Genomic DNA, 13,944 nt, shown 5'->3' with positions numbered 1-13,944 from the left:
AGTTTTTCCTTTTTTTCATTTTCCTTGTCCATTGTAATCTATTCTTTATATAACAGCACCCAATTATTCTATATTCTTTTGATTTATTTCTTTATTCTTTGCTTTTGGCCTTCCACTTTATGCCCTTATTCTCTATTCTGCGAACCCAAACCAAAACCTCGTATATTGCAGTCTCTTGGGGGAAGTCCCCAGATCTCGTTTTATTCGTGAATATAAACAAGGAAAGATACCAAATTAATACGGTTTTTATAAGCAAAAACACACGTTAGGTACACACAATATATCTCTTCAGTGTATCATTGGTAGTTATCCCGCCATAGTGGTAGCTGGTGTAGTAGTGGTAGTTGCTGAAATAGAAAAAAAAATGAATATCTATTTTACATCTATACAATCTTAAAAAGACATAGCGTATGAAACAGATTTAGCGGATTCTTTATACCCTTTAGTGTTTTATAAATATAAAAGGACGACTATTCCCTTTTCTAAAGGAGAAATAGACTTTGTAAATGAATTCGTTGACCCGGAAAGAACTGTAACTAAATAATTAAAGACAGTAGGAAAATACCTATTTTTCCCACAAATTGCAAGATATATTTATGTTTAAAAAAAAATTCCGAGTAGAATAAACATGTGTGACTAGCAACAGGTGAAATAGAAATTTCCGTCCACGAAAAAATTCTCCTACTCTTTGCCCGACTTTCCCCCCGCAAAATGAAACGAAGGTACCTAATCGTGATAAATAAAAACCCACCGTTATGCATTAAATTTAGTGTTTCATAATGACAATGAAAATAAAATAAATATTGACGTAGATAAGATAAATATCAAAATTTTTACAACCTGTTAGCGTCATTCCGTGGAACCAATTACACAGAGAAACGAAGACATTAAAGATTACGACAGGTACGTACCGTTTAATTTTATTTCTTATATGCTTTTGTAAGCTATAAATTTCGCAAATTATTATGACAAATAGCCTAAAGTAGGATCATTTTTGTCAAGTATTTTTAGTCCGGTGACATTTATTTTCGTACTTAAAATGTTCGTGTCCTGTATTTTACTAGGAATATTCACGTTCTGAAATTATTGTAATATTCAAAGATTTTGGTAGGTGTACATTTTGTACAATATTTTTGAAGTTTGTCCGAAAATATTTGTATCTTAGATATATACGTCGGACTTATTTTCCGAACAAAATGGATAACAGGCCTTTTATTATGTTTGTAATTAGGATACATGAGTTTCATTGTTTTTACTAATCAAATTTTTATTATGAAAACCTCAAATAAGCAAAAAATTGTCTAAGAAATGAACTTTTAAAGAGCCATTACTTTCCTAGTTAAATTTATTATATGGCCTATTACAGCTAGGTAATTAAATTTCTTATTTTTCATTTTTTTTCCCATTATAATTTCAAAATTTTGGGAAGAGTTTTGATGTAACTTTGAAAATAACCTTAATATACAGGTTGTATTCGACAATGGATGTTAACCAAACAACAATCAATACAATTTGAGATGAAATAAATGATTTTTTCAAGAAACGAAGTTCTGAATAAAAATCTTATTCTGTTCTTTTTGTAAATTGATAAGATGGACTTTCATTACTAAAAGAATAGATTTTTTTTATTCAACGATAATCATTGTTCCCAGTTTTTTGTTTCCTTTAGGTAAATAGATACCCAGATTTTGCCTCCTAAATAAACTTGTCCACATTCCTTGTTTTGTAATAAATTGAAGTATACGAACAAATTCACTAGGAAAATAAGTGACAGAAATATCTAACTAACCATGGACTCATTTTTCAAGGAAAACTTTTGCTGAACTTAATTTCTAGACACATCATGATTATGTAATTACGTAGGAAATAAAACCTTGGGGACACTTTTTTCTACCGGAGCGATTTTAGTGTTACACTTTAACATACATGCACATGCTGTCCTTGTTTTTTTTAAGAATAACAAACACGTTGTGTAACTTTGATCAAAGGCAATTAAAATTGTGAAAAATATTAGTAGGCCAATATGTGCTTACGTTAGATCGTATGAGTATTAGCAAGACCACGTGATATTAAAAAAACAAAACTGATTGCTTAATTAAAAGAATTTGCAAGTCCAAAGTCAAAATAGATTAAGCGCCAAAATACACTTTAAACCATTCTTAACTCAGAGTTCAAGACCGGATACGCTCAATAATGGAAAATAAATATTCTTTCCCACAAAATGAAGGAAACATTTGTATTTGAAAATAAATGTCCGAGTGAAATAAACAAGTGTTCTTAGCAACAGGCTATAATGAAAATTCCGTCAAAGGAAAATCTTTGCTCCCTCCCCTTTTTTCTCGCCAAGTGTATCGGAGGTCCCATACTCATGACAAATCTTTTGTAAGCTATAAATGAGTCCTGGTATAATTTGCCTGGGCGGATAAAAATTGCTAGAATAAAAAGTCCATGGCAGCATAATTTGCCAGTATTTTTAGTCCGATAACAGTTATAAAAGTCCACTGGTATGTTTACCAATTTAGAAATGTCTACATCCTAATTCTATATATTTTACTATGAATATTCCTAGCTCTGAAATAAAATAATTCAGATATAAACTGAAATGGTTGACTGTTTTGTTGCTATATTCGATTTTTTTTGGTGTACCTATTGTACATTATTTTATTATTATTTCCCTAATAGATACTTATTTTAAATATTTACATCTGACTTGTTCTAAAAAAATGCATAACAGAATTATGTTCGTAACGTGAGTTTCATCATATGAATATTGGAATTTTCATTATAAAAATTTGAATTGGTTATTGATTTGAAAAAAAAAAAATATTAAGAGAACCCTTTTTTCCTTGGAAAATCTATGATAACTAAAAACTTAATTTTTCATTTTTCACTTGTTAGAAAATCAAGAATGCATGTATCTCTAGGTAAATGTTCGGTCAGTTATGGACATTTCTTTACCAAACGTTGCTAAGTAATAACATTGACGTATATATATATATATATATATATATATATATCAACCAAAAGTCCTTTGAAGATAAAACGCGCATCTTGCGTACAACATTTTATTCATTGTATCTATGATGAGTTCATCCGTAAAGAAACCTTTGTTTACAACAATATGTTTTCAATTGCTATTACAGTAATGTACATGTGTGTTGCAGTCAACATTAGATATAGGTTTATTTCTGTGTGTTTGTTTATTCCGCATTGGCTGGAGGTATAGGGGGAGGGTTGGGATATCACAAAACATGTTTAACCCCGATGAATGCTTGCGTCTGTCCCAAACCAGTAACCCCTAGCCTTTGTTAGTCTTTCGTGTTTTTTTTTATTTTTGTATCATTGTATGTTTCGGGGTTAAATTTGGCGTCTATTTCACTGTACAAGTATACATTATTATTTAGAGGTCAGCAAAATCCCGCCCCCTAAGGATACTGGATTTTTGCTATGTTGAAGACCAATTGGTGGCCGAGGGCTGTTGTCTGCTCTGTAGTCGGGTTGTTGTCTCTTTGACACATTCCCTGTTTCCATTCTCTGTTCTATTAAGCAGATTTTCAGGGAAAAAAAACTAATAAGACCAATTTCCCTTGAATCGATTTCACACCCGGACTTTTTTCAAGTACTTTCTTAAATTCATAGTTTCAACACCAAATATATATACTTTAATGTTTTAACTATATGCCGGCTTAATAACGTTTTGATTAAATGGAAATATGTAATTTATTGAAATTCTATTGTAAGTTTATGATATAGACTATGTTTAATTTCCTGTAGGATTTGACAACTTCAAGGTGTTGACCCTGTTAGTTAAACAAATACATTTTAAAGACACACTCTATACTCATTTACTGAGTAGGACGACGTGATCACAAAATCTAACCAAAGACAAGTGGACTAGGTAAGTTTAATACATACTTGTAGTGGTTGTAGTCGTAGTTAGACGACTAAGTAATGCCAATACTACAATAAGAAATAAAATCAATAATTGACACATTTCATGCGTATCAATTTATATTCAAGAAAATATTAATTACTTCAGTGTATAAATATTCTAGATGTTCAAATGCAATTAGAATAGCGATGAGAACGTTGAACATTACTAAACGTTTACAGCTGATTTCAATGAGTGTATAGGAAAAGGTAATTCTTTTGGTTTGCTTGCTTGCTAGCTGAACAGTGAAGTCATTATTAGGTTAGGTAAACTACCCTCCTTTTTGAGTAGACTAGTCCGACAGACAGATAGAATTGGTTACCTGTGGGACTAGTCTACTCATAAAGGAGGGTGGTTTACCTAACCTAATAATGACTTCACGGTTTAGCTAGCAAGCAAGCTGACCAAAGATATTACCTTTTCCTACTAGCTAGCAAGCAAGCTGACCAAAGATATTACCTTTTCCTACACACCCATTCTGACTTGGTACAGGCATTTCTTTATGTAGAAAATGGTGGATTAAACCTGTTTTTATAGCTAGCAAATCATTTCACTTGTATGACAGTCGCATAAAATAATATATTCGTTTGTTCTTTGGTGTCTAGTTGATCATTTCCTTTGTTCTTCATTGTATAATAAGTACTGTAAATCAGCTTACTAAAATAACGCGAATATAAATCGTCAGGATTGTGTAAAGCTTGCATCTTTTCTTAAATATGTAACATAAAAATCGTGAGATTAAATCATCGCGAAGTGGGCTAGGAAAGGCTAAACTCGAAATAGAATATCCGTGAAAATGAGTTGGTTTACAGTAGTTATCTCATTAGCAATCTTACCACGTCGTTTGATTTTTATGTAAATCGTAATTTCAGTAATAAAACTGGTTGTAAATTGTGCAAATACTTTCAGGTATAAGGCATAACGTTTGGAAAGTCAATAAAAATATTGTGGCTGTACAACCCTGACAAAATATTGTGGCTGTACAACCCTGACAAAATATAGTGGCTGTACAACCCTGACAAAATATAGTGGTTGTACAACCCTGACAAAATATAGTGGCTGTACAACCCTGACAAAATAAAGTGGCTGTACAACCCTGACAAAATATAGTGAACAGCTTGATAATCATCATCAGGTAATATAAAAATAAAAAAATATAGAAAGTCCTTAATGGTATTGTGATTATATAATCCTGACATAATACAGTGGACCTTGAAACCTTAAAAAAGAGAAAATCAAAATTAATTTGTAAACGTTTGTGAGTGTAAAAATCAACTAAGGCTTAAAGAAAACAAATCCTTCATGGTAAATTTTACATTGGAAAGTTGCAACCGTAGTTTAGATGTAATTACATAATTTGTTAACCAGAAGTAATTATTTGTTATAGTTGTACTAACATATAAGGGGTACAAATATCGCGGGCAACAACGATCCAAATCCTCCACCGACAGATCCACCAACAGGTCTAACAGGTCCACTAACGGCCCCGTCGTTGACAAGTAAAACTCGTCTTGCATTGGAACGTCTTCTAGTTGAAGGAACAGGAACCGGTCTAGGTACAGGTATAGGCAATAGCCTTCTACCTGGTGGAGCAATAATGGGTGGTCCTAATCTCGGTAGTGGTGGAAATCGTGGTGATAATCCTAATCCCGGTGGTGGTAATCCTAATCCCAGTGGTGATGGAACTATCTGACAGCTTACATCATCAGGACCATGCAATATTCCAATAACAACCGTTATGACAAGGATGGTCAGTTTGAAATACGCCATCTAAAAACAAAGAAATCTTATTTACATAGGCCTTTCTTGAATGGTTTTCAAAATAAACATATTCAAAATAGATGAATACATACATTATTTATAGCAAACTTGTTAACTTGGCAAGTATTAGCTACCAAAAGGAAAAAAGGTATAATTTTGTCACCAAAATCTTGCTCCGTTTGATAGGATGAAGGGACGAAAAACTAAGTGTATGAATTGAATACTGTCATTTATCATATTAAATAACGAAGAACAAACAAGAAGATACAAGGAAGATTAAATATAGAAATAATTGTTATAAACAACAAACAAGTAGATGTTTATAATAAAAAGGACATTATGACCAATCCAATCAAGATGAGTTTCCATTCAACAGAACAATTATATATTTCATATTGGTTATAAATAAGTCTATATACTATCCATGTAAATTGAATATAAATAAACCTAAATTAATTAAAAAACGCAAATTAAGAAATGCTCCTTATTGGTCGAACATTTGTTACCTTATCTGGGGCAGTTTGCAGGTAATTTTTTTCTGAACGAAAGTTGATTTTACCTGTTGCAAGTCTCGATTGTTGTTGCTTCTGAGCTTGAAAATTAATGTACAATGCTGGACACATTTATTTTCTGCCTTTTGTTGGGCAAAAAAACCCTTCCGTCAATATCAAATGGTCGTCCCCTTACAGCTTATTCTTTTTATATGCCTGTCATAAAAACTTGAACTTAACACGTAACAAAATATAAGCAACTTAGTTATACTGGGATATTATGGTGGATATAAATTGAGTTCTCACAGTTTTCTGGCACGTTCATGCTGAAAATGAAGCACCTTTTTTCATCTAAATCCATACAGGAGAAGCTAATGTATGTGACACGTCCTACATAAAATAAATTATGCCGCTTTCTGAATTAAGCCATGTTTGTCAATAAAAAATAGTTAAAACCTTCCTTAGTTTAAAAACAATTATTTGTCGATTTTGTTTTCAGATTCTGAATTTTTCTTAAATGTAGAACTAGATTTAAAATTTTTAGGATGTCTCTATTGAATATGTTTCTTTTTTTCTTTAAACGTGACGAATTTGAGCTTTAAAAAGAGAGGCGAAAGATACCAAAGGGACATTCATACTCGAAAATAAACTGACAACGCCATGGCTAAAAAAAAATAAAAACACCAGACAAACAATAGTACACAAAATACAACATAGAAAACTAAAGACTGAGCAACACAAACCCCACCAAAATTTGTGGGTGATCTCAGGTGCTTCCGAAGAGTAGACAGATCCTGCTCCACATTTTTACCCGTCGTGTTGCTCATGCTAGTACAAACCCGATAATAAGTCTATATCGGTAGGACACATTCGGGGAAAAGGGAACGGGATTGTATATTCGAAATTTGGAACATATCCACTATCATCTGTGAAACGGAATTTCCATAACGGTCAACCAATGGGGTTGAAGATTAGATATATAATGACTTACAAACTTTACGTAAAGTGATTCGTTATTTCATTCAATTAATCGGTCCAGGTAAAATATAAATATCCTCTAAAGAAAATTATGCGTTCGGAAAAAAATATGACATAGTATGTTGTCGCCTAGCATTCAATTATCGTTATGGTGACAAGGGGACTATTATCTTTATTGTACTATATACTGTTATACGTGTTTTGTATAATGGAACCGTTATATGTCTAAGGTATGCAACAATGACCCGAAGATGTCTGTAATGGACCACGGAATCGCTGAGTTTCTGTTGAATTTTGTTGAATTTATTTACTTATGACGTAAATACTTATCTAAATATCTAAAAATAATTTGTCAGGATTTTTTTTTTTTCATTTTCCTTGCAGATATTTAACTTAGGGTTTGCCCCGCTAGAAAATAATCTGCTCTTCATTAAATCTGGGAATATATTTGTCGCTTTAACACATCCTGTTTTTCAAAGTTTCCAGTACAAATTCAGTATGGCTTTCGGTGATGCTTTAGTATGTAATCCTCTATGTTGAGATTTTCGAATCCCCATCTGCGGAAATCTGAGGGATTTTAATCAAATTTAAAATTATTTTCTGCTGAGACCTTTATTTTTTAATGCAGTTTCCAGCCCGATGAATCCCTTTTAAAAATCTCGGATGTGTCTATCATCCCCTTTTTATATTTAAGTATTATGGAAGATTATTTTTAACAGAATCGAGAAAATAGATAATAAAAGTAAAGTTCTTTTGTATTAAAGAATAAAACAAAATGATAAAATAAAAATTCATATTTGAAAATAGACGTAATATCACCAAATTAACATAAAGTGATTATATTTTTTTTTATTAAAAAAGGAGGACATTTATAAATTCGGAGAGATAAACCGTTTATGTCCTGTAAAATAGTTGCAGATGAGAAACATTGTTTTTTTTTAATTTGAGGTAAAAAAACTCAATCATTAAACATTTTTTTTTCCAGTGAGCAATGCAAGTTCTATTGAAAATTTTAATGAGTTGGAAGATAATACAAAATTGAAAAATTTTGATGCACATCAACACAAAAATAGGTAGAAAGCATAGATTCCTTCACAGAATAGTCGTTAGTACTAAGGGTAGGATACAATTAATTGAATTATGAACTATGATGATTAAATATAAATATAATTATAAGTTAGTTGAATCATACATTGTATGCTTTCTTTTAGTCAATGATACATTTGTGTTATACCATGTTCTGTTTATTTTTTCACAAAGCATATAATTGTTTCATTAATATTTTAATAAAGTTTTGAATTTGAAAAAAAATTATACGTTTTTATGATCTGTTCGCACTCTGAGGATTGATACCGCACAGTTACGTATTACTCAACCAATCGTATTTAGTGTAAAACATATCACTGATGATTTTTACAGTAATTCTAATCGTCAAATATACATAAATTTAAAATTATAAAAAAGAGAACTTCTTCACTTATTAAAGAAAAAAATTGTTTTCTAATTGTTTTTAGTTTTGTCCATTAAAGTGTGAAAAAAAATCGTCAGCTACTTCTTAGGGACATGAGGGACAAATTCACACTTGTAAAGGAGCTTTATGATCCCGAACGTGTTCAATTTTAAGAATACTATTACCTATATGGATTTTAACAAAAGTCCTATTACTACTTATGTTTAACATAAGTAAAATTGAGAATGGAAATGGGAAATGTGTCAAAGAGACAACAACCCGACCGAAGAGTAAAAAAAAAAAAACAACAGCCGAAGGCCCTAATGGGTCTTCAACACAGCCAGAAAATCCCGTACCCGGAGGCGGACTTCAGCTGGCCCCTAAACAAAAATGTGTACTAGTTCAGTGAAAATGGACGTCATACTAAACTCCAAAACGTATGTTTTTTTTAGGTTTTATAATTTTCCTAAAGTTGTTGACATTTTCTGAGGTCATTACAGTTTAATGATTTATCATCATAAGTTAAAAAAGAAGAACACATCCAAGCATTCGTATATCGAAAAATATTCAACTCATGAAGACACAATACTGATAGGTAAAGCATGTGCTACGCGAATTCGTGACTCAGTGTTTTGTTGGTCACTCGTTGAATATTTTTCAACAATCTAATTTAATGATTATGTATTCTTTAAGTATCTAAGAATCAGCAATAAAAATAATATATTTTTTTCTAAAAACTCATTTCTTCTTATAACAACAACTATAAAAATAATTCGGATAGAAATAAAAAAACATTTTATTTAATTTTTGTTGTTGTTTCAGTATTTTATCATTTAGTCAATAAATGATATTGTGAAATAAAAGAGTTCTGTTCTTAGTTCTTAGTTGCATGCTCGATCGTCAAAATGTTAAATTGCATAATGCATAATTACATTTTATTTACCTGTGATGTCGGTGGTTTTCCTGACTTAGAAATGATCCATTACCGATCCTTATATATGCTGTATTGAGGAAGATAAACCTGGATACGCACGAAGCAAACCTAACCTTGTACATTTTGATGAAAACACGAAAAATTACTCCCAATTGATTGCCTTTAAGCAAGTGTAAGAGAATGCCATGTTATTCAATTATACATCATCGTGTATGTAGACATTAATTCACATGCTTGTCTACCTAAGTCAAAAAGAACGTTTTGGAATAACTAGCGAACCTAATGAAGATTATGCAAGAGACTCGTATTATGCATTCAACAAACTCAAATAGCGTTAATGAGAAAGAAGTTCAAAATGTCTATATTGACAAATTCGGCATGGTTGACTTAACTTTACTTTTAACGTTTCTGTAAAATTGAGAATGGAAATGGGGAATGTGTCAAAGAGACAACAACCCGACCATAGAACAGACAACAGCAGAAGGTCACCAACAGGTCTTCAATGCAGCGAGAAATTCCCACACCCGGAGGCGTCCTTCAGCTGGCCCCTAAACTAATATATATATACTAGTTCAGTGATAATGAACGCCATACTAAACTCCAAATTGTACACAAGAAACTAAAATTAAAAATAATACAAGACTGACAAAGGCTAGAGGCTCCTGACTTGGGACAGGCGCAAAAATGCGGCGGGGTTAAACATGTTTATGAGATCTCAACCCTCCCCCTATACCTCTAGCCAATGTAGAAAAGTAAACGCATAACAATACGCACATCAAAATTCAGTTCAAGAGAAGTCCGAGTCTGATGTCAGAAGATGTAACCAAAGAAAATAAACAAAATGACAATAATACATAAATAACAACAGACTACTAGCAGTTAACTGACATGCCAGCTCCAGACTTCAATTAAACTGATTGAAAGATTATGTCTTCATCATATGAATATCAGGCACAATCCTTCCCGTTAGGGGTTTAGTATCATACCATCATAACATATATGAGAAGAACATAACCCGTGTCATGCCAACAACTGGTTTTTAAATAAATGTGTTTAGTGCCGATGCAAAGACCCTATAAGTGAACCAATATTAACGCCAAAATATGCAATCTTTAATGACCTGACAACAGTATCGTAACTATATCCCTTCTTAATAAGTCTATTTAAAGGTTTTGCTAGCTTCAGAGGTGAATACTGACATTTTTGTGCTTTATAAAGAATATTTCCATAAAAAATTGGATGTGAAATACCTGAACGTATAAGAAGTCTGCATGTTGAGCTATATTTACGAATGATGTCCTTATACCGATGATAAAATTTAGTAAATGTTTTGAATAGTTTGTGATATCGAAAACCCTGGTGTAATAATTTTTCAGTAATACATATATTTCTCTCGTTAAAATCTAAAACATTGTTACATACACGAGCGAATCGTACAAGTTGAGATATATAAACACCGTAAGATGGTGACAAGGGAACGTCACTATCTAAAAATGGATAATTAACGATAGGAAATGAAAAATCATCTCTTTTATCATATATTTTAGTATTAAGCTTTCCGTTAATGATATAGATATCAAGATCGAGGAAAGGGCAGTGCTCATTGTTAGTATTAGCTTTATTTAAAGTAAGTTCAACAGGATAAATTTCTTTAGTATACATACTGAAGTCGTCATTATTGAGAGCCACAATATCATCCAAATATCTAAAAGTATTATTAAATTTGTGTATCAGATGTGTTTCGATGGGTCTTTGCTGATTTTTGTCATAAATTGTAACTCATAGCAATACAAAAAAAGGTCCGCAATAAGTGGTGCACAGTTAGTCCCTATTGGAATTCCGATAAGCTGACGATATACGGAATCTCCAAAGCGAACAAAAATGTTATCTAGTAAAAATTCAAGGGCATATATGGTATCGAAGCATGTCCAATTGACATAGTTTTTTTTTTTATTGCTACTAAAAAATGACCTAAAAGAGTTTGAACATATATATTCACATTCTGACTTTTTAAATGCCCATTTAATTAGGTGTGTGAATTTTTTCTTAATGAGAATGTGAGGGAATGTGGTCTATAGGGTAGAAAAATCAAAACTTTGAACAGATTCAAAATCACCAATATATGCATGCAATTTATCAAGTACTTTCAACGAGTTCTTGACACTCCAAAAGTAATTAATTCCACTATTTTCGAAGGCCTTATTTGAACAATTTATTATCAGGTTTTTGATTGTACCAAGTGTACTGGTAAGAAGAATAGACAATTTAGTAGTGGAACAATGGCTTGAAGACGAAATGAATCTATATTTGTAAGGTGTTTTGTGTAGCTTCGGAAGCCAATACATAGTTGGGACTTTCATTGTATTTGGTTCTGCTTGTAAAGCGGTAGCTAAAAGTTTATGTTTGTTACAGATGTCGTTTTCTGAAAATGGAGTCAGTTGGAATGTTGGTGAATTGGTGATTTCTTTTTTCAGAACCTCAATGTAAAATTTACGTCAAACAATAATAATATTATTAGCAGCTTTATCGGCCGGGACAAAAACAAATTCCTTTGCTAGTTCTTTTAGTTTATGTTTGATACGAGAAATAGGTTTATTGTGGTTATTGTTAAGAGTAAAATGTTCTTTAAAATGTTGAATACGTATATCAACTATGTTCATTACTGATCTAAAAAAAGAGTCCAAAGATTTTTTGTCAGCTTTTTCCCGTTTTATCCATTTCAAATAGTAAGTATGGAGTGAGTCGTGGATGATATTACGACACTCATTCCAATTAATAATTGACGGGGGACGATATTTAGGTCCTTTACTGAGGAATGATTTTAACTCTCGGTCTTGAACGATGTTAAGATCTCCTGTTATAACATGGGAAATGGGTCCATAAATGTATTCGGAATTACTGCAATTACATGAAGTAGGTGTATTTTCACTGATATTAACATCTTTACATAATTGGCTATAATTAAACACAAATTTCCGGGTAGATTTCTTGTAAATATAACAAATAAGAGGGAGCTCAGTATTATCAAAATATCCCGGAATTTGTTCTTTAACAGAATGGTATGTGTATGTATGTTTTGCTCTCTATCCATTATAGTTTAAGGAAAAAAAAAAAAAAATCACAAAAAATTGTAAAAACTTTCTTTAAAGGCCAATTACTCTTTTAGGGCGTCAATTAACAATTTCAGCCATATCTTATTTGTCGATCTTATTTTGCTGAAGTTTCTATTACTTACAATTTTTCATAGTTTCCGCAAAAAAAAAAAGCAAAAAGGGAATACAATCTTCTTTCAAGGGCGATTATTCAATTAAGTGGTTATTTGACGATTTCAGCTATGTTGACCTATTTTAAGATCATACTTTATTTTGAACCTTTCTCTCTTTCTACCATAGTTTCAGCAAAAAACACTAAATATTTCTTTTTCGCCTGTGTAGAAATTCATGACGTTATGAAACAGGTTTCTGCATAAATAAACTTGGTTCTCATGACGTTCTCAAATGAAATTAGAGATATGGTATATACCATGGGAGTTATCAAGAAACATTTTTGGCGTTAAAATGTTGATTACCTTAAAGGTTAAGGGATCTCCAAGGCTATAGAAAATAGCTAAATATCATTAGCACACAGGTCTTCTGTCGAAGCTACGATATACAAATACGGAGGTGTGGTATGATTGCCAATGAAACAATTAACACGTGAATACAAAATGACAAAGAAGTGCACAATTGCAGGTCACCATTCGACCTTTAACAATGGGCGTGTGTAATCCTGACTCATTTGTTGTCTGTAGGTAGTGGTTATCCCCTGCCAAATATGTTTAATTCAATGCATTTCGCTTGATTCATGCCGTTGTTTTCTCTGGGCCTTCTAGAGCTTACTATATAGGATGGGTTTTGCTCATTGATTAATTCCATGTGTTGACCTTCGTTTATTAGGTATTTTGGTAAACTCATCGGTAATTATACCACGTTTTGCAATTTTTTTATGAAATGCCCATTCTGATATCTATAGTTGGTTGCTGTATTACAGGAAATAATATGTGTTGATTGTCCAAACAATATCAAATCTGATCGGTAAAATCGACATTGAAACTAATCATGGACAGTAGAGACAAGGTCGTATTTTCTTCGAAGTTTCTTCGTATTGGACTGGATAAATCAAGACCAGTTAGCGTTTTCTTCCACTTGACAGGTATGTCGTTAATTAGCTAATCATCATGTATATAACATATATATATGGAACTGACATTTAATGTTTCTTATATCATTGTTTCCAACAAGAAATGAAGAGAAATTCACACTAGAATGATATTTCCTCAAAACGTTATTACACATAAGACATTAAAAAAAAAAAAAAAAAAAAAAAACTGTTGTGTCGTGAAACAAAGTAGTACGTTGGT

At 31.9% G+C, this 13,944-nt stretch overlaps 1 protein-coding gene across 1 annotated transcript; it reads right to left on the bottom strand.

Annotated features, from left to right (window-relative positions):
- Positions 1 to 229: 229 nt before the first annotated feature.
- Positions 230 to 9,584, bottom strand: LOC127720091 (uncharacterized). Its single transcript, XM_052226500.1, has 4 exons — positions 9,555 to 9,584; positions 5,329 to 5,701; positions 3,916 to 3,960; positions 230 to 347 (listed from the first exon to the last, which is right to left on the bottom strand). The coding sequence occupies exons 2-4, from the start codon at positions 5,699 to 5,701 to the stop codon at positions 307 to 309; spliced, it is 459 nt and encodes a 152-aa protein (XP_052082460.1). The 5' UTR covers positions 9,555 to 9,584; the 3' UTR covers positions 230 to 306.
- Between the last annotated feature and the right edge of the window lie 4,360 nt (positions 9,585 to 13,944).

The sequence above is a fragment of the Mytilus californianus genome, unplaced genomic scaffold (assembly GCF_021869535.1).
Source record: "Mytilus californianus isolate M0D057914Y unplaced genomic scaffold, xbMytCali1.0.p SCAF_11, whole genome shotgun sequence".
NCBI classification, from domain to species: domain Eukaryota; kingdom Metazoa; phylum Mollusca; class Bivalvia; order Mytilida; family Mytilidae; genus Mytilus; species Mytilus californianus.
The sequence above is the reverse complement of the archived record's forward strand: the minus strand, read 5'-3'. Positions and strand labels throughout refer to the sequence as shown.

Coding starts and splice junctions, on each gene's coding strand:
- LOC127720091 (XM_052226500.1), bottom strand. CDS start 5,701: ATGGCGTATTTCAAACTGACCATCCTTGTCATAACGGTTGTTATTGGA. Junction 3,961..5,328: donor GATATTTGTACCCCTTATAT/GTTAGTACAACT, acceptor TTCTTATTGTAG/TATTGGCATTACTTAGTCGT. Junction 348..3,915: donor TACGACTACAACCACTACAA/GTATGTATTAAA, acceptor TTTCTATTTCAG/CAACTACCACTACTACACCA.